At 43.7% G+C, this 18717-nt stretch overlaps 1 protein-coding gene across 3 annotated transcripts in view; it reads right to left on the bottom strand.

Annotated features, from left to right (window-relative positions):
- The window catches only part of nrxn3b (neurexin 3b), a 259015-nt gene that overhangs the window by 25208 nt on the left and 215090 nt on the right, over positions 1 to 18717 (bottom strand). For 2 of the 3 annotated variants that reach the window (XM_071924920.2, XM_071924923.2), the window contains 3 exons: positions 14830 to 15001; positions 5288 to 5377; positions 3077 to 3387 (listed from right to left, as the gene is read on the bottom strand). In XM_071924920.2, the coding sequence (XP_071781021.1) occupies positions 3077 to 3387; positions 5288 to 5377; positions 14830 to 15001 (573 nt within the window). The remainder of the gene's footprint in view (positions 1 to 3076; positions 3388 to 5287; positions 5378 to 14829; positions 15002 to 18717) is intronic. The other variant, XM_071924921.2, reaches the window with a different exon arrangement.

Below are 18717 nucleotides of genomic sequence, written 5' to 3'. Positions count from 1 at the left end.
TTTTAAAATTAGAGTTATGTTTGGGATTAGAGTTTTACGTACAAACCTATTCCTCTAACAACGGTGTTTAAATTTGTTTGTTTACATTTTAAATATTCTAATATTTCACTTTTTGTGAATATTTTAAGTCAATAATTTTACTTTTACGTAGTACGTTTTTCCTGAAGTACTGTAGTACTTAGCTACATTTTAAATGACATCCATTACAGAGTACAAATTTTGCTCCATAAGCATTAGAAACTCATTGTGGAGCCTTCACAGTGAACGGTCAGTCAGCAAAGAACAGAAGATTAATCTGGCTTTCCTTTGTTTGTGCATTTTATTTTGTAATTTTACATTTTTCCAATTAAAAGAATCAAGTTTAAATTCTGTCCTCTCATCCTTTTGCAAAGATCATCTAATAACGTTCTCTTTTCTAACAAGTAACTTTTACCCTGAGTACATTTTAAATGAGCTACTTTTTACTTTTGCTTAAGTAGAGTTTTACACCGGTAGCTTTTTTCTTCTACTTCAGTAAAATTTCAGCAAGGTACTACAACAGTACTTCTCTCTAGGATGTTTTACTACTCTTTCCACCTCTGCTTATATCTGAACTTTCTAAACCATGAAACTGACTGAACTATGTGTTTCAAAAGGTGTACAATACTGTGAGACACACTGATTCACCCCCAACTGGTTTGAATGAGTGGCCTGGCAAAGCCTTTGAGTTCAAATGAAAAGAAATCTTCAAAACCTCACAATGTTCCTCTTGCCCTGGTTAGTCCTCCGTGCCCCTGTGTCACATACAACCCCTCTGCTACCTGCCCAGTGTGAGTGAGTGAGCGAGGTGAAGAAAGAGAAAGAGAGAGTGACCAAGAAACAGTGAGAGAGAGAATGAGAGAGAGAGAGAGAGGACAGAGAGGGAAAGAGAGAAAAACGTGTTTGTGATGTTTGTACGTCCCAGCGGAGCTATCATTAATTAAGCGTGAGATTGGTTCTCTCTACCTCCCACCTCCGTCTTGATCTCATTCCGGTGATCCTGAGATGTCATGGGATTCAACACATCTCACCTCAGAAAGCCTGAAGAAACAGCCAGCGTTGGAGAAGCGGACCAAAATAGATGTGCGAAAGGTTACTAAAACACAGACACACACCTTAGCATTGCGCGCGCACACAGACTCAGAGACGCACACACCGACCGCCGCCACACACGACAACTACACACGCGCGCGCTCGAGCACAACACTGTGTCAGATGCCGAGCTCCTTCAGCACTGCAGTACATCACTAATGATAGCTCAACTCCCTTAACTTCCCTACACTTCCCTGAGGGGCGGAGAAATCTGCCAAACCGGTACAGGTCCTCTCCTTACCTCTCACGCCACAGTGTTTGACAGCCAGCTGGGGAACTGTAAACCTAAAGGCCTTGGCAAATGAAATTCTGTGACACCGCGGCGTGAATCAAAGCAGACGCTGCCATGGGAACTTGCGGGAAGAAGAATGAACTTCAAAACAAGGCGCACTCTCGGAAGGCGTACGAAAGTAAAGTGAAAAGTTAGTGGGGGGGAAAAACAAAATTGTTATTGTTAAGTTACCAAAGTGCATCATCGGGCTAACAGCCGCATCCTGGATATTGACAAAAGAGGTATCGCTTCATCATTTCACCTTGAAAAGGAGAGTGCCTCATATAAAAGCTCTTTCATACCACACAGAACTTTATTGACTTCCTTTGATATTAATAGCCTGTGACACAAAACGCCATTTTCTCAGTGATTGCACGTGTTTTTTTCTTATCTGATGTGACCTTGTTGATGGTGCCGGAGACAGTAGTGTAATGAATCTCGGCTCAGTCATCATCATTGCAGACTATTGATGCCACACATAGACAGGAGGGGTAAGGACTACCTTACTGTCTGGACATTCAAGCCCCACATATGATGGCTTGACATTGGAGCTTTGCATGTCAGTTCTTTCCAAGTTGCAAGATATTTAGTAGCTGTCTACAGAGGCAGTAAACAGCGTTGATTTTCCCCTCACCATACCTGCAGTGATGCAGACGTACAAGGGCCGGCGTTGGCACGAGAGGCCATCATTACTGTGCGGCAGACAATCTGTTTTTGAGGTGAAGAGGCCGCTAACAGTGGTCCCTGTCTGTCGCCCACCCCCCCCCCCCCCCCCCCACCCCCCGCCTCACCCCTGAGGGAGAGTTATTGCTTTAATATGAACAGCGAATGGTTCAATTTGTCCTCCGGGTGTCAAAGGACTGCTGGACGTGATTACTTTCTTGGCACACTGTTGACATTCATTGGCTTGGAGTCGTTGGACAAAAGGCCTCTGTTAGGCTGGAGTGGGTGAGTAAGAGATAGAGATGGACAGAGAGAGCGAGAGAGAAAAGGAGAGAGGGGGCAAGGCCAGCTTTGCACAACTCGGTGAGCAGTAGCACTTCAATCCTCTATATGAATGAGAAGTACAGTATCCTAACCCTGACTGGCCAAGCAGAGAAAAAAGCAGTCCAACTAAAATCCACCCCTTCCCACCCCCTCAGTTACTATGAGGAAGCGTCCGCATCAATAACCGACATGGAGAAAAACACATAAAATACTGGAGGAGGAACAGAGGACTCCTGGACTTCTGTGGACATTACACTTTTGCAAATCGGATCATCTAGAGTACGCAAAAAAACATTTAGCCTAACGACAAACACTACCAGTCGAAAGTTTGGACACGGAATTATGGAATTATGCAGTGACCAAAAACGTGTTAAACAAATAAAAACTATCTTATATTTTAGATTCTTTAAAGTTGCCGCCCTTTGCAAAGGCTTTGGAAAGAAATTCATACATAGGCATCAACTTCACTATTTATATTTGTCTAAAAAACAATTTTCAAGCATTTAAGCATAAGCCTTTAGATCAAAATGGCTTTAAGATAATGAAAAACACAGTACATTCAATCAGGTGTCTCCAAACTTTTGACTGGTAGTGTACACCCTCCCCTCCCACTCGCCACACACACACATACACAAACACACACATGCGCACTCCAAACACACTTCCCCTCCATCTCCCCCTCCCTTCCCCATCAATCCTCCACCTTACCTGGATGGTGGGCGGTGAGCGCTGCTTGCGGGTGGTCGTGGTGGAGAGCGTGGTCGTCGTCTCGATGAAGGTGGTGGACATCTCCGGCGGCACCGAGGTGGTGGTGCGCGCCGCGCCCCTGCTGGCCGGCACGTCGCCCACCAGCCGCACGCTGCCGTTCACCTTGATGTTAGCGTGGCCCTCGGCGGCCATGTTGAGAACTTTGAGGCCGTTGTAGTAGAGGCCGGAGAGCTGGCCCTGGTAGGGTCGCTTCCGGTCGTTTCCCCCGATGGAGATAGTGGCCTGGGTGTTGAAGATGGTCAGCTGCCGGCCTGGTGCGGTGAGGAAGGGGGGAGAAGGGAGAGGACAGGGGGAGGGAAGTGTTAATGTGTCCACGGATGGGGGATGCAGAAGTTATCTACTGTGACATAAAGATATAGTCATCACGACAGCTTCACTTTTTACATGCTCTGCTGCTGCATCGCCGCTCCACACCAAAGAGGAATCACTAATGCAGGAGAGATGCAGGGATGAGGGGCTTCTATAATGACTGCTCCTGTCTGATAACACTTCATATAATTGTCTGCTGTTCAACTCTATTCATAGACACATGCTTGATATAATGAGTACGGATGGAGTCATTTCAGTGGCTAAAACTGTAATGGTGATGCAACATGCTTTACCTCCTCTCTATGAAATTATGTATAATAAAACTAGCTAACCAGTTCTCCAACATGCAAAACTATCCCACCTCTGTGCATTTTAAATGACTGCAGCTATATGCAGTGTAACCTATGAAGGCTTTTTCTCTTTGAGATTCAAGAAAAAAGCTCCACTGGTGCTACTGCAGAAAACACCAGTGGAAAAGAAGCGCACCCTATACAGCTAGCATTGTCGTAAGGGAAAGTACACATGCAGGTCTGGAAAATGTCTTTGAAAAAATAGCTTGAACACGTTCCAAGAGGCACTTTGCCCTCTTAATATTCTCTGGACAAAAACAGTGGACTCATGCAGTGAAATGATTAATAAATATGTATACAGTCCTTGGCATATTATGATAAAGTATAAGCAATACACACTCACTACATGCCATGATAAATTTCATTAGAAGAAACCTAAATATCATTGTCAAAACACATTGCTCATGCATTAGTTATGAAATGAAAATGCACAAATAACAATACAGGAATCATAATTAGAAATCTAATTTCTATAATAAACAGACACATACCACTGCAGGCTTGTTATATTTGCCACATTTACACAATTACACTGGGCATGGAATGACAGGGAGAGGACTTTCATATCACAAAAGAGAAAATGAAACGGCATGTGTAGAGTCATGCATGCAGCAATAATGGGATTTTTCAGACCTGTTTGTGTTTTAGCGATTGTTAAAGGGACTTTATAATCAGGTTAAGACGTTTATGTGCAATGACCTTTAAATGCAGTTTATAATGATATTATGTTAACCAGGAAATTGTAATAGTGAACAAAAAAGGGGAGCAGAATTCTCTGTTACATCCAATCCCCACAAATGTAATAACCAGAAACGAGGTAGTGACTTGATAAGCGCAGTGCGCTGATTGGAATTCACAACTATTTCAGGGCAGAATGCACCTTGGCAGGCTCACTGCGACACTTTGCCGGCAAAAAGGCTCCAATTAGCTCTCCATCACCAAACAAGTGAGGATTTTATAGTGTGTGATGTGTATAACTACAATCAGATAAATTACAGCAGGGAAAAGCACCTGCTGTTTGGAAAGTTTTCAGACAAATATGCCCACTGATTAGTTTGTTCTCAAACACTGCAGAGGATTTAAGCTGAGGGAGCTAATTCTCCCTTTAGAACAAAGGGCCCACTGTTGCAGCATGAGGAATGCTTTCCCCAAGTAAATTTGGTACAACAGATTAAGAGTACTTAATGCTTAAAGTCTTATCGTTGCATTGCTTATAAAATAGTACAAATCTCTTCCCAGTCCCTTTAACTGGACACCATCAATGATTCAACAAAATTTAAAAGATGATGATGACAAAAAGGGAATGGGAACTAAAGAAAAAAAAGGAATAAACAAACACAAAAAAATAAAACAGCGCTTTGGTTTACTTGTTTTTTATAGGGTTTAAGGGATGGTTATTCATTCTCAGAGGTTGGAGGGAACAAGCCGATGACATGACAGGAAAAAAAATAAAAATAATGATAAACATTCTAGAAGTCCGGTAAAGATTTACCTTTCTCCTGAAGCCAATCTTCTACTGGCCGGGTATATTTGAACGGGATTTTCTTATTTGCCATTTGATAGCGCTCAATGTCGCTGTTGCCTTTAAAGTTTGAAAGTTTAATAAACAGCTTGAAACAGTTGGCAACTGCAACAGACATCACTCACATTTAGACAGTCGTTTATAATGTGTTTTATCTTTGTTTAGAAATATTTATAAAAGTGTTATAATGATTTTTCAAGTAGCTTTAGTTGTAGGTTTAAACTTTATATTTATATGGCACACTCCACACCAATATATAAGAAATATCCATGGATACAAAGCACAATACACATCCATAGCAGTCACATAAAAGACACAAATTGCATATAAAACCTGCAAGAATAGGTTATTAGTAGGAAAAAACATTCATAAAGAAAACACATCTCAATCTACATGATAAACACCATAATTCTTTAATCATATCACATAATAAACACAAGGGGAGGGATATCAAGTGGCTAAAAAGGTGGACGTGCATTAGCTGCCTTTCTCTGAGGCAAATTGGAGGTAATTTATGTGCACTAATTTTCCCACTGGACACCACCTGCTTTTACGTTTCAAGGGCCAAGGAATCATTTGGTTTAGTAGCTATTTGGAAGGAAAGAGCTGTGTAGCAGGTTTGCAGGGGGGAGGAGTGGTAATTTGAAGTACTGCAAACCTATTGGGAGGGAAGTCCCACGGTGGCACAGATTTGAAGAGGACAATGCATACAAATGAGATCATTACTGCCATGGTGGGAGGCCTTTTGGGTAAAAGTGCCATCCCAGCTGCTAGAGTCTCCTCTTCTGAGACCCTGGCAAACAGGTTCCAGGTATACGGGAATTAAAGATAATAGGCTTTCTCTATCAGGAATGTACATAATCTGGTGTATGTACTTGTAATATTACTTCTGGTATGATAGGATTTCTCATTGTGTATGGGCCTGGCGGCAACATTTTGACTGAAAGTCACTGAGGCATTTTCTCTCTGAAAGGCACTGTGAGTCTGTTGACACTGAGGATTGAGATGTACAGCTCTGTGCTCAAACACTTTGAGGTATGACAAAAGAGTGTGAAGCCTGTGTAGAATTATGAATGGCTCCAGTGATGTCACTCACTCCCCAGGTGGGGAGGTGTTTGGAAAAACAAAGACACTGTCGCATTGTTTTGCAGCAGAACGCTATGGTTTTGTAGTGCAATTGAAAGGACGAGACTTCATAATTGTGCGAACACTTCTAAAAAATCTCTCTTATCTGGCCATGAACCTTGGCTGCTACTGAGAGTTTTCTCGGGTGACACATCGTCATGGGGAGCCAACTGACTTGGGATGCAATCACACCTACAGTTTGTTTTCTTTGGTCGGATTCCATGGGAAAGTTTACAAATGCAAACAGCTCTAACTCCAGTCCCTGTAACTTTGAAGCATAATGGACTTGTCAGCAGTAATTTAGCTCCTCTGGTGTTCATACCATGTAAGAACACATGAAGAAATAGCTGAATATGAGCACCAGTGGAGGCTGTGGTTTGCCCCCGCTTCATTTTGGCATGCATCTCCTTAGGCTTTCCAAGCACTTGTAACTGCTGGCTATCAGATGTCAACATCCGTCTCCTTAGACCTATAAAAACGCACATTTTGGGTCATTTGCTGTAGTTCAGATTATGTTCTCACCCGTAACGAACTGCACTGCAGTTTGCTTGGAAGAGGACCAAGATCTGCATTTTCAGGCGTCTCGTGTGGTTATTTGCTGCCCACCTAAGAGCGAATGGCATCGTTCTCAACTGCCCAAATGAATTGAACTGAAGGAGTAAGTGCTCTGGAGTTCGATTAAATCGCTCCAAACATGCCCGGTGTGAACACGCCCTTAGGCACTTACCATGCCATGCCAAAAAGCTAGGCCACAAAGTAGTTGGGTAAAACGAAAGGTTGTTTCACTGGTAAAGACCTTCACTCCTTGCCTTTCTCTCAACTGCTTTTATTTCAGAAAAAAGTGTTCAGTTTACAGCCAGCTGAGAGTGTGGATGAAGGTGCTAGGGAGCTAAAAGAGCTAAATGACAGTGTGTACAGTGTGCCAGCAGGTTAATCAGCTACTAGCAGGGCTGCCTGCTCATTCCTTTGATCCCAAGCAGGGTTGGGGTAGCAGCCAAAGACACACTCCACTGGACAAGGGCCACAGAGAGAGGCAGGATGGTGTTATGAAAAGTGCAGATGGGAAGGTTAGGAGTTGGGAGGTACAGCGCTAGTACAGTATGTAAACGGCAGAATCTGCAAACTGACCCCGAGCGGCTGTGTGGACCACTCTCTCCAACTTATTTTCCCACTGGTTTTATGCTTCTTGGCGAATGTCCCAAAACTCTCCTATTGTAATTTGTCTAGTTAGAGTGAAATTTGGTCTGAAACTGAGAGTAGGGGTATAAGCTTGCTGTGCATTGTTAATGGGCTAGTCTCAGGTATAGCTTTTACATTGTTCTAGGTGATTAATGACGTGACAGTCCTTCTGTAATGAATACACTAGAAGCTAATTGTCCAACTAATGAGAAAAATCTCTCCAGTCTGTCAATTTGATATTCAATTTCTAAAGGTGACTCTAGAATGGATGACCTTGCCAATAAAAGCACAACTGTTTATTATAAAATCGGTCTGCCTTTAAGGATTTTGTTTTGTCAAAGCAGCAAAGTCTTTTCCCTCTAAAACATTTTTCATCAGTCTTCCAGTATGCTTCAAAAAGTAAAGTGCAATTTAGCACCAGTATGGGTTTGCTGTCTTGTCTCTGTAAAAGAATCCATATCGGTGCGATCTAAAATCCATATTGCAGTTTTTGGGTCATAAGCAGGGTTCAAGATAGATCCCTATATGCTTTAAAAAATAACAAAGTCTAAGTTGTGAGTGTTTTTCATATAACCCTGCTTATTTCAGATGCTCTTTACAACACTCTTGCTGTGGATTTCAACCCAGGAGGTTCTGATCTCTCTTGTCCTAAAAGTGATCTGTTGACAAAAGATGATGTAAGCCAAACCCATACGAACTAACTAATAGCTGTTTTGGAACCCTTAGTTTTTAGTGGTTAGACACTAAAAAGAGACAGAGACATGAAAGAGGAAACCACTCAAGTGTGCGTGAGACCTACCCAATACTCTACTGCAAAAAATAGATTTCACATACAGTATACTTCAGAATCTGTTCAGGGTTGTGTTTCAAAATATACAAAAAATCATCTGAAAGTGCATGACATTCATTCTAAATATGTTTTGGAGACTGGAAACACATTATTCTTCCACTGCAGAATGCACTGTTGACAACATACTATATACAGTATTTACAAGTATATCCAAAATATATTTCAGTCACTAAAAATCTATTTCTAATAAATCTCAACTATGTAAAAAAAAACATTTGTTTATTCTGAAACATATCTTTGAATATATTCAGATGTATATGTGACTGCATTTTTTGCAGTATGTGTATGTACAGTTAGTATTCTCAGGAGGCACATACAGACTAAAACTGAGCAGCTTATTCCACTTAGTTGGTTTAAGTACATTTTTGTTAATACATTTTATTCTTTGTACTGTGTTATACTTAATCGTATGCTGGAAAATGTCTCATTGCTCCATTTTGACCCTGAGTGCCATTGCAAAAGAGCGCTCTGCTCTCAAATGGCCTTCCCTGAATAAATAAAGGTTAAATAAAATAAATAATAGGAAACGTGTGAAGCACCTGCAGCATATGGATACCCAAAACACATACCTATTTAACCATGCAATACACACAGGCCTATATGGGCCCTTAATAGACTGAGCCAACAGGATGGCGCTGGGTCTTTCAGATCATCTGAAGGATTATCCGCTGGTATGTTAATATGGCTTGGATTACAGCTCAGTATCTTCATTTGTGCCTTCGTTCAATATGCCCACGGCACAGGATATAAACCTGCGCCCAGACACTACCATCAGATATCCTAAAAAGCACATCCGGCATATTGTTTACTGCTGCTTGTTTGTGTGTGTGTGTGTGTGTGTGTGTGTGTCCATGTACAGTTTGTGTATGTCTCTGTTAGCCCTAATGCGTGCTTCTCCATTTCTTCTCCCAGCCAAAACAATGTCTAAATGTTTCCCCTCCGGCGGCAGCTATTCAGTCAACACAAACACTGGCACGGCGACAGTCATCTGACGGTCGGCCGCTTCGTTCCGTTCAGTTTGCTTGCCAGACGGATCTCGCCGGAGTTCCATCATGGGGCCAGCGCTGAGGGCGCATCGAAACTGTGAAAATGGCTACCGTGACGGGCTCCTGGCATTCCCTCCATTTGGGGATGATGAGTACATTTGATATACCGTGGTCCTGTCCAAAAATCATCATTCCACAGCTCAACTCCGTAGCTAGCTGTCACGGCCCCTGGTTATGAGCATCCTACACCACCCACCTCCTTTCCAATCTACTCCCTGCTTTCATCTCCCTCTCTCTCCCTCTCTCTGGCTATTCATTCGTCTTTTCCCGTCCCGTCCCGTTTCTTTCTATTCTCTCTCTCCCTCTTTCTCCTCGTCCCACCATCCATCCAGCTATCCAACTCTCTTTCATCTGCGCCCTACTATTCTCTCTCTCTCTCTTTCTCTGTCTCTCTCCTATGCAATCAGCCTTTCTTGCTCTTCTTGGTTGAATCAGGCCTCTTCAGCTACAGCCACAATTCTGCCATCATCTATCTACTTTTCGCTCGCTCCCCATTCCCCCTCTCTTTTTCTCTATCTGTCTATATATGTCACCTTTTTTCTCTCTTTAGTCTATGCATTTCTGTCATCGACTCTATTAAATGCCTCTCTATTCCCCCAGTGTCTGCATTTCTTTCCCATTCACCCGTTTCCCTCTGTTTCTCCCGCTTGCTTTCACTCTATCTATCCCCCTTCCATTCTCGCTCAGATGTCAGACAAAGCCAGAGAGTAGATTCATCATTTATCAGGTCGCTCTGAAGTTTATGGTGTTCAAAGGATGAATTAGACCAGCGGCTTCTGCACTCAGCTTATCTGAGTCTGCGTTGTGAGAGTGACAGAGGCCACAGAGAGATTGTGTCTCAGATAGGGCTAATCATGTTTGGCCCGGGGGACGCATGAGGATTTATCTCGCTCCCGAGGAATTGTTTTGTCTGCACTTCAAGACAAAGATTGGCAGATGTTTTGAAAGGGTGCTACCCATTGTGCCCCTTCCAGGTTGCGGCAGTCATGACATCATTTTTGTGTGCATCAGGGCGTGCATGAAGACTGTGTGTGTGTGTGTCTGCTTGTGTGTAAGTGTGTGTGTGTGGGAGAATGAGCACAGGATCATTCTTGTCATGACCGCCCCTCTCCTCCCCATCACACACACACACAAACACACATAAATGATGGGAAGGGGAGGGGCGGTATTAATAAGAATGACTCTGCGTTCATTTACAAACACACACACACACACACACACACACACACAGCTTCCCCGAGGCCCAAGGAGCGTACTGAGGCCAATGGTCGTTCATCCGAGACAACTCCTGAAACTCGGCCAGCTCCGGCAAATTGTGATGCACAATTTCCGCCTGGCTCGGCCCAGTAATTCTTTGATTCAAAGATTCAAACTCATGCAAAAAGATCATGTAATCCAAAATCAAAGACGATAGAGATTCAGGGTGTTACATAAGGAAATTGGAACCATCTCGCTAAACAAAGAGAAGCCCCTGGAGTAATTTGGGTCGTCACAGAAGTACACAGGATTGTGGGATAGATGCGCAGCTCCGATGAGCACTGACTGGAAAAAGGATGAGAAACGTGGAGAAAGAGGAATTTGGGGACATAAAAAGATTGGAGGACTGAGAGGGCACTGTTTGAAGAGGCAGAATAATTTGAGAAAGAAAGAGACAGAAGGCAGACACACATACACACACATACACTCACACACACACACACACACACACACACACACACACACACACACACAAGCTGCAGGAAGCTTAACGTAGACGCTGCTGGATGGGATCAGCGAGGGTATACTGTCGTATAGACGAGTGGGTTTGTGAAGTACAGAACTCCTTCGCACTCTCATCCCTCCATTTTCTCAGCATAAAATTGCTCATTGAAATGTATATATTAACTATGGCTATATTATAAACTATGGCTACTCATTTTGTGAAAATCGCAGCGAGTAAATCACCTTTAGATTAAGTATTGATAAAGGAAGACATTTAAGAGCTACAGTAAGAAAAAGAAAATGCTTGTGAATTGGACCCAACGTTGCCCATTTCATAATTAAAAACAAAACTCCTGCTGCCATATAAAATATCATAAGACCCCTACACTTTGGTGGGCCAACTTTGCAAACACTGGTGTTTGCAAAGTCCGATTTTCATGCCCGGGGCTATTTTGCAAGCAGATTTGACTGACATGCAATCCACAAACACCTTTGTCTTCACCTATTCCCTACCATGGAGGGAAGGCATGCCCAGATCCGGTAACTGTTTATTGAACGACCTGAGAGCCTTGTGGCGGCTGCTGCCTTCAAGTTAAGCATTAGGAGTGTGAGAAAGCAGTCGATGAGTCTGCACCCTAACCTGTAATTACTCATGAGATGACAACGCCTTTACAAGGAGGGGGGGAAAAAAATCAATCATCGTTGAATTACTATCACTGAGTGTCCTGCAAATTACCTGTGCAGAAGAGAAAAAGAAATTACCACGTATTCGATCCCCCCACCCCAACTCCATGGCAGGCAGACAATGGCAGGCAGACAGAATGGGGAACAAACCTCAACGGGATCACTTGGAAGGAATCCAAGGCTAAAAACCCACAGTTTTTTTCTGTTGTGCATTGCTCAAACAGAGAGGCAAATTCAACAATTTATCAGTGATTTTTGAATGGACACTTGGCTTGGATCAGACGTATTGACCGAATGAAACAGGGTATTGATGGAGGGTTGAGAAAGCAACGACTGAACACTGGTTCGGAAGGCACTTAGAGATAATTATAAAGGCGTTAATGGTTCAATTGCAATTTAAAGTTACTGCTTAAAGACAAAGGATAGGTGGATACTTGTGTAATACAAGGCCGAGTACTAAGGGAGTCTGTCAAAAATTAATTCCGTGGAACAATGCAATCACATCCCTCGCTTGATTAGTTCTATTCGTTCAAGGAGTTTGTGCTTGTGTGTGTGTGTGTGTGTGTGTGAGAGAGAGAGAGAGCGAGAGAAAGAGAGAGCGAGAGAGAGATGTAGAGAAAGAGAGACATGGCAAGGCCAGCTTTGCACAGTTCAGTCAGAAGTAACTCTCCAGTCCTCTATATCAGTGATTCTCAACCTTTTTCATATCAAGGACCCCTAGTTTAGTCCACATCAGGGCCACGGACCCCTTTCTGATGAGATTTTGGCTCTCGGACCCAAATCTGATAATATTTTTACTGTTAGATATGATTTTGTCCAGAATTCCATGACTATCTGTATTGTAGGTAGAGAGATAACAGTGAAACTATGATCAAAATAGTCATTCTTCTACATTCTCTAACTTCTTGTAAATGAAATGCTGAAGTTTAACAATTCATCAGTTTGCTGGAACTCCCTCAAGGACCCCTGGTGGTCCCCGGACCCCCACGCTGAGAACCACTGCTCTATATGAATGAGAAGTACAGTATCCTAACCCTGACTGTGAGAGTATAATCACTCTTGTGCATGTGTGTGCCACATGTTACGGAGTTTCAGAGTATTTCCCAGCGTTGGTATGGCTGGAATATAGTTATGAAACACGTCTGACTTTGTTTGGTCAAAGAAAAGCGAAGGACAGCCAAAGGCAAAAGAAGGCCAAAGACAGAAGAGATTAACATCACCTGCACTCCCATTGAACCCAACCAAACAGAGTGCCAGGTCATGCCAGGAGAGGCTGCTGCCCTGTCCTCAGTGAAGGGATGCAACTAGCTCGCTGTAGGGCTGCTGAGACAAAGGCCTGAGAAGTGAAAGGGATCAACTCCTATTTGTTTGCTCCTCACCATTGGATAGCATCAGCGTTTCCTCCCTTACGTTTTTTTTTTTTTTTTTGCTTGTTTGGAAAAGCTTCTGATGCAGCATTTACACCATGTGGCGCTCACTGAAAGCCACTGAAGTGAATTTTTTTAGGCAGGTATGGCAGCCCGTCAAAGCAGGGTGCTCAACCCCATTTTACAACTGCTACAAGCTGAGCAGTAGATATCCGACGCTCAGCAAACACATAGGTAAGCGTATGAAAAAATAAACTTCTGATAAGACCGGCGTTGGGCTCATGACTCAAAAAAATAATGCATTACTCATTACTCATTTCAAAAGTACACGCAAATGATGTGTCAGTTTGAAAACACCTGTGTCTCTTCTTTGGGACAATACACATTTTGTACTGTACATCCCAGTACTAGTTAAATGGCTTCAACTGTAATGTTGTAATGTGTTATTTTAGCTAATGATGCCCAGTTCAATTCCTGGACACATTTCTGTTTATATGTTACTTCCACAGTACGTTACTACAGTTTATTTGCGAAATGTTAAAAATGTTCCATCTTCAACATTTTCTATTTATTCTATCTCCCTCTAGGTCCAATTATTTGTTGCTGGCTCAGTTTCCCCTTGAAAATCAATTAAGTTTCATCTTATCTTATGATGTCACCATATGCTTGTCTCAACTGCCGCTTTGTGCCATGTTGCTTCCCTGTCTGTCTGCTTTGTTTGACTAAGTGAAACTGAAGAGTGGGTAATGGGGGAAGAGGAAACAAAGGTGGCCTCTCCTACGTTGGCTGGCAAGGAGACACAGATATCAAAGAGCGGGAGAGCCAATTCAATTTAATGGACTGTAAAGTAGAAGCAGTGGAGGATTTTTTCCTTCCCTCTCACTCTCTCTCTCTTCCTCTCTCACCTAGCTAGCTGAGCAGCACATCTCTGTTCCAAATGAAGGGAGTGCCTGAGCCTCCAAATGGAGCGGGCTGCCTTTGATGACCCTATTTGTATTCTGCCGCTGTGCTGCTTCTGCTGACCTGGGAATGAGAGATACAGGCAGGCAGCAGCTTTATCTGGCCAGCAGGCCACCCTCGGTTTTTGCCTCCATCCTTTCCTCTCTTACCCGCCGACCAAACGCCTCTCGGTGTCTTTCAATCCCTCCCTGAAACCAACTGGCCAGATGTCGCCTGGCTAATGCCTCTTGCGAGACAAAAGACTCTAGTTTGGTCTGCTTTTCTCCTGTGGAGTCAGGTGTCGGGCCATGAATGGATTGTTTTTTTTTGTGGCATGGACTGGCACAGAAGCATAGCATGTGCCATCTTGTGTGACTGCTGGCCTCTTAGCCCGCTCTCATGTTCTGAGATGTTTCATTCTGGGAAATGGGAAAACGGGAGAGTCTACGGGCATGGGCTGCATTTTTCTCCTTGTCGGTGCCCTTTGACTAAACAAATAGGTGATGTCCAGTGGTATTTCAACTATCCATTTACAATAATTCTCACAGAAACTCATCAGAAGACAGAATGTCAAGAGTTCAAAGGTTATACATTTTGAAGACAGGCAGAGAGGTGCAGTACCTGTGGGGAAGTGCTCGTTGATTGGCCAGTTGTCCACCTGTAAGGTGGCGTTGCCCCCGTTCCTGGTGAATCGAACCAGATGGTATTTGCCATCGTTAACCGCTGTGGTGGTCTCCTTAACACTGATGTCCACCGTCCCGATGTTGAATGTCACACCTACTTTGCCTTGCTCCTGGGAAAGGCAGACAGAGAGAAGTGGAGAAGCAAGCAGTTAGTAAGCTGATTCCAGCCTTGTGTGAATCCTGAGGGTGAACAAATCATTGACATTATATAAATTACAGAATTGGCTTTTGCCATGCAAACCATTCTGAAAGCTCAGTGAGCTGTAAGTGCACTTCACTTCAGATCTATCAGACTGTCGAAGCCGGCAAAATTTGAAGTTTGTGAGTGCTACTGTACCAATGACTCCACCTATTGTTGTGCAGTAGCTAATTAATTATACAATAAACTGACTGTAAAAAGTTGAATGAAACGACTTGGACGAATGCCTTCGGCTGGTGCTAATGGTAAACCACCCAGAGAACCTGAGGATGCTAGCTCGCTACGCTTCATTATACCACTGTAATGTGATGAAAATAGGCTGCCAGCAGAGATTGTAATGATGAGTAATGCACCCTGCAGCCTGTCACTGCAAAACTGGCAGGACAGATGCCTTTTCTGCTGCAGCCTTTACAAACTGTATGAATACCATATGTTTTGTTTAGTTCTTAACGCTAAGCCAGTTATACCACATCCATAGATCGTGATCCCTCACCATCACTGCCTGACTCCCCTCAACCCCACTAATTTTCATGAGCTGCCAGTGTGTTTTATTGCGGCTGCTTGCGTATTCATGGGCATGTAGGCGTTACAAGCAAAGGGTTTAAGAGCGGAGGCAGGGTTTGAGCGAGTGGCGATGGGGAAGGGCTGTGTTTTCTATGTCATTTGTTTTAATCCTCCACAGGGAATCTCTCAGTGTAATTACCTACTTTAGAGGCCCGGAGCAGAGGGACCGTTTCTCATAACAAAACCAAAATTAGGAAGCCTTGCACAGGGGCTGACACGTGCTGTTAATTGATCAGCTGAGACAGTGGTACTGCGTAGATAACTGTTGGAACACAGAGCTTGATAATGTCAAGTTAAACTTTGCACTGCTTGCCTGACACATAGCATTGCTAGACTGCTCCAACTAAAATGGCGTAATACTTAAACTTGCTGACCTGTATTTAACGTTACTAGGCTCTCCTAATTACTATAGGAGAGCACTTAATGATGCCATCCTATACTTAACACAGCTCACCACAATTTTACATCCTCAACTGTGCTCTAAAGTGGAAGATTATTGCTTGGCATTAGACCACCCACCACCACTACATCATATTTTATAAGTTTATACCTTAGAGATAGTGCTCAAGGCAATCAAATTTAAGATGCCATCTCAGTATGGGGAAAATAATTACAGTGACAGTGTGTACACCTCAAAAATGCAGTTTGTAATGTTGATAAATTCATGGCCAGATCCTTAGATTGATTTTCCCTGGCAAGACCTTACGCTCAGTTAGTTTTCTCTGCATTCTCGCTGTATTTATGGGAAGGAAATGTAAGTAAATATGAGGTCAGTAGAAAATAAATAAGAGCTTTTTCATCATGTTTGTTTGTACCTGCTCTAACTAGAGTACCTTGGAATCCTTGGTAGAAACCAAACTAAGCTCTCTCCTCATACCTCTCAATTAGAGTGCTGTTTTTGTTTCTTCACATTTTTCAGCTGCACAGGGGCACTGCCACCTTGTTTGGAGTGGGTAAACACTATATTCTTTTCTTGTTTTGAAGTACAATGCGTCCACAAGGAAGTTCACCTTCCTTCAAGAAGTTACAGTTTTCAGGAGCTGGAGAGCCGGTTGAGTGCAGAGTAGAATGAACCAATGTGCACTGACACCATGAAGCCACTGCACATACTGTAGCTTCCCAGGCAAGTCCATTTAACAACCAAAGTGGCCCGAGGACCTGCACTATATCTTATGCCTCATACTTACAGCTAAAACAATCTTTGTCTATTCATAAAAAAGAGATATGGCATGACATTACAGTGTGCTTGAGACCATAATGCGAGGAACGGCAGAGCGTCTCTCCTCCGTAACAATCTCCAGCTTGGCTGATAATGGAAGAAGAACGGCACTAAAGACATGAGAAACCCATCTTCTAAAAGCCAAGGTAGGGCTCGGAGTGGGAGTGAGACGAGCAGAATATCTCAACACCCACTTAACATCTCAGTCAGAGAGGCTGTAAAAGGGCTCTTAATTTAAGTAGTTGTCATTAAAACTTAGAACAACAGAAAAATGCATAACCACGCAGTATATGCATGCGCGTAAGCATACAGTGCATTCACACACACATCACACACACACACACACACATTCTCTGCACCCAGACAGGCGAAGGTAAGCACACACACAAACATGTTTATGATTTAATGTGACAAGGTGATGTTCAGTGTGTGTGCTGTACCGTGAAAAATACTACTAGAGCACCCTGCTCCTCCTGACTAATGACAGGACCATTCCCCAGTAGGAAAAAAAACAAAAAAAAACAACATGTCTGACGGCCTAGACACATACAAAACACAGACAGACACATCAGCTCTAGTACATCCACCGTGACCTTCAGAGACTCTGGCAGCCCCGGCTCTCCTGTGTAGTCGCATCAAAGCCACATCACCGACCCACTAATACCTACAAACAAAGACAGATCGTCACCCCCCTGGCCCTGGTACAAACAAACAACAAAACACAACAATCGTACACCTCTGCAACCGTTACTGTGTGCCTCAGGGCAGTGTGTACAGAGACGACTGTGTGTGGCAGTGCTTTTCAAATGGCACAGCTCTCTCTCTCTCTCTTTCTCGGCGCCACCCCTGTTGTCCAGCTACCCTCCCGCCTCCGCCGCCACCCACCTGCCTGCCCACCCCCGCGCTGCAGCAACGTTTGATTGACAGATCCAATTACGTTTTTTATTGGCCTGTCGCTCGCGAGGCGGGAAGGCACTTCATTGTCTCCTGAGCAAAGGGGAAAAATGGCTATTGTTCTCTTAGTGGAAAAGATGATGGCCGCTATTCCAGGGGTAAACAAATGATGCGGGGAGAATCACTTCCCCACACGCACACACACACACACAACACGCGCACTCACACGCAAACATACACACAAGCAGATACAGAAACACACACACACACACACACACGCAAAGTCACAGAGTGTGTCACCTTGTGCCGAAGAATCTTTGTTTCAATAGCCGCATATGGCAAAAAACACAAGTCCAAGCATTCAATCTCATTCACTCTCACAGCAAGCACTCTATATTAAATATCAAATTACAGTGGAGAGAGTGGTAATTAACTGGTATGTTGCATTAAAGGACTTTTATGTTCTAACACGCCTCCACACACCCCACACACTGTTTGATGCCTAACATGAGCACTCACTCTTTCATTGCCATAGGTACAGAATTAAATGATGTTGGCAGGGTCCTGCTGCAGGATGATGTGTGTTTGTGCGTCTCTTAAGTGTACACTGTGTGTGGGCGTGTGTGCGTGTTCGCGATCTATGTAACTAAGACTGATAAATGTAATTGCAGTTACGCTGCACCCCCCTCCGGTGCTAGCTAGCCCGGGCTTGGCACGAGGAGCTCCAGTGGTCCCACGTGACCCGGCACACACTGACACCAGTAATCAGGCCCGCCGCAATCCAATTCAGGGCCGATCAATGCCTCCAACACATGGAGCGCCCCAGGCAGAGAGAACGAGAGAGAATCACTCAAAGCAGCGGTGGGCGATCCTGCAGACAGCCATCACAGCCCTTAGCAGACAGCTGCTGTACAGGGGATCGGCTGCTCACAATAGACCCCATCCCCATC

This window comes from Centroberyx gerrardi, chromosome 18 (assembly GCF_048128805.1).
Source record: "Centroberyx gerrardi isolate f3 chromosome 18, fCenGer3.hap1.cur.20231027, whole genome shotgun sequence".
NCBI classification, from domain to species: Eukaryota; Metazoa; Chordata; class Actinopteri; order Beryciformes; family Berycidae; genus Centroberyx; species Centroberyx gerrardi.
The sequence above is the reverse complement of the archived record's forward strand: the minus strand, read 5'-3'. Positions and strand labels throughout refer to the sequence as shown.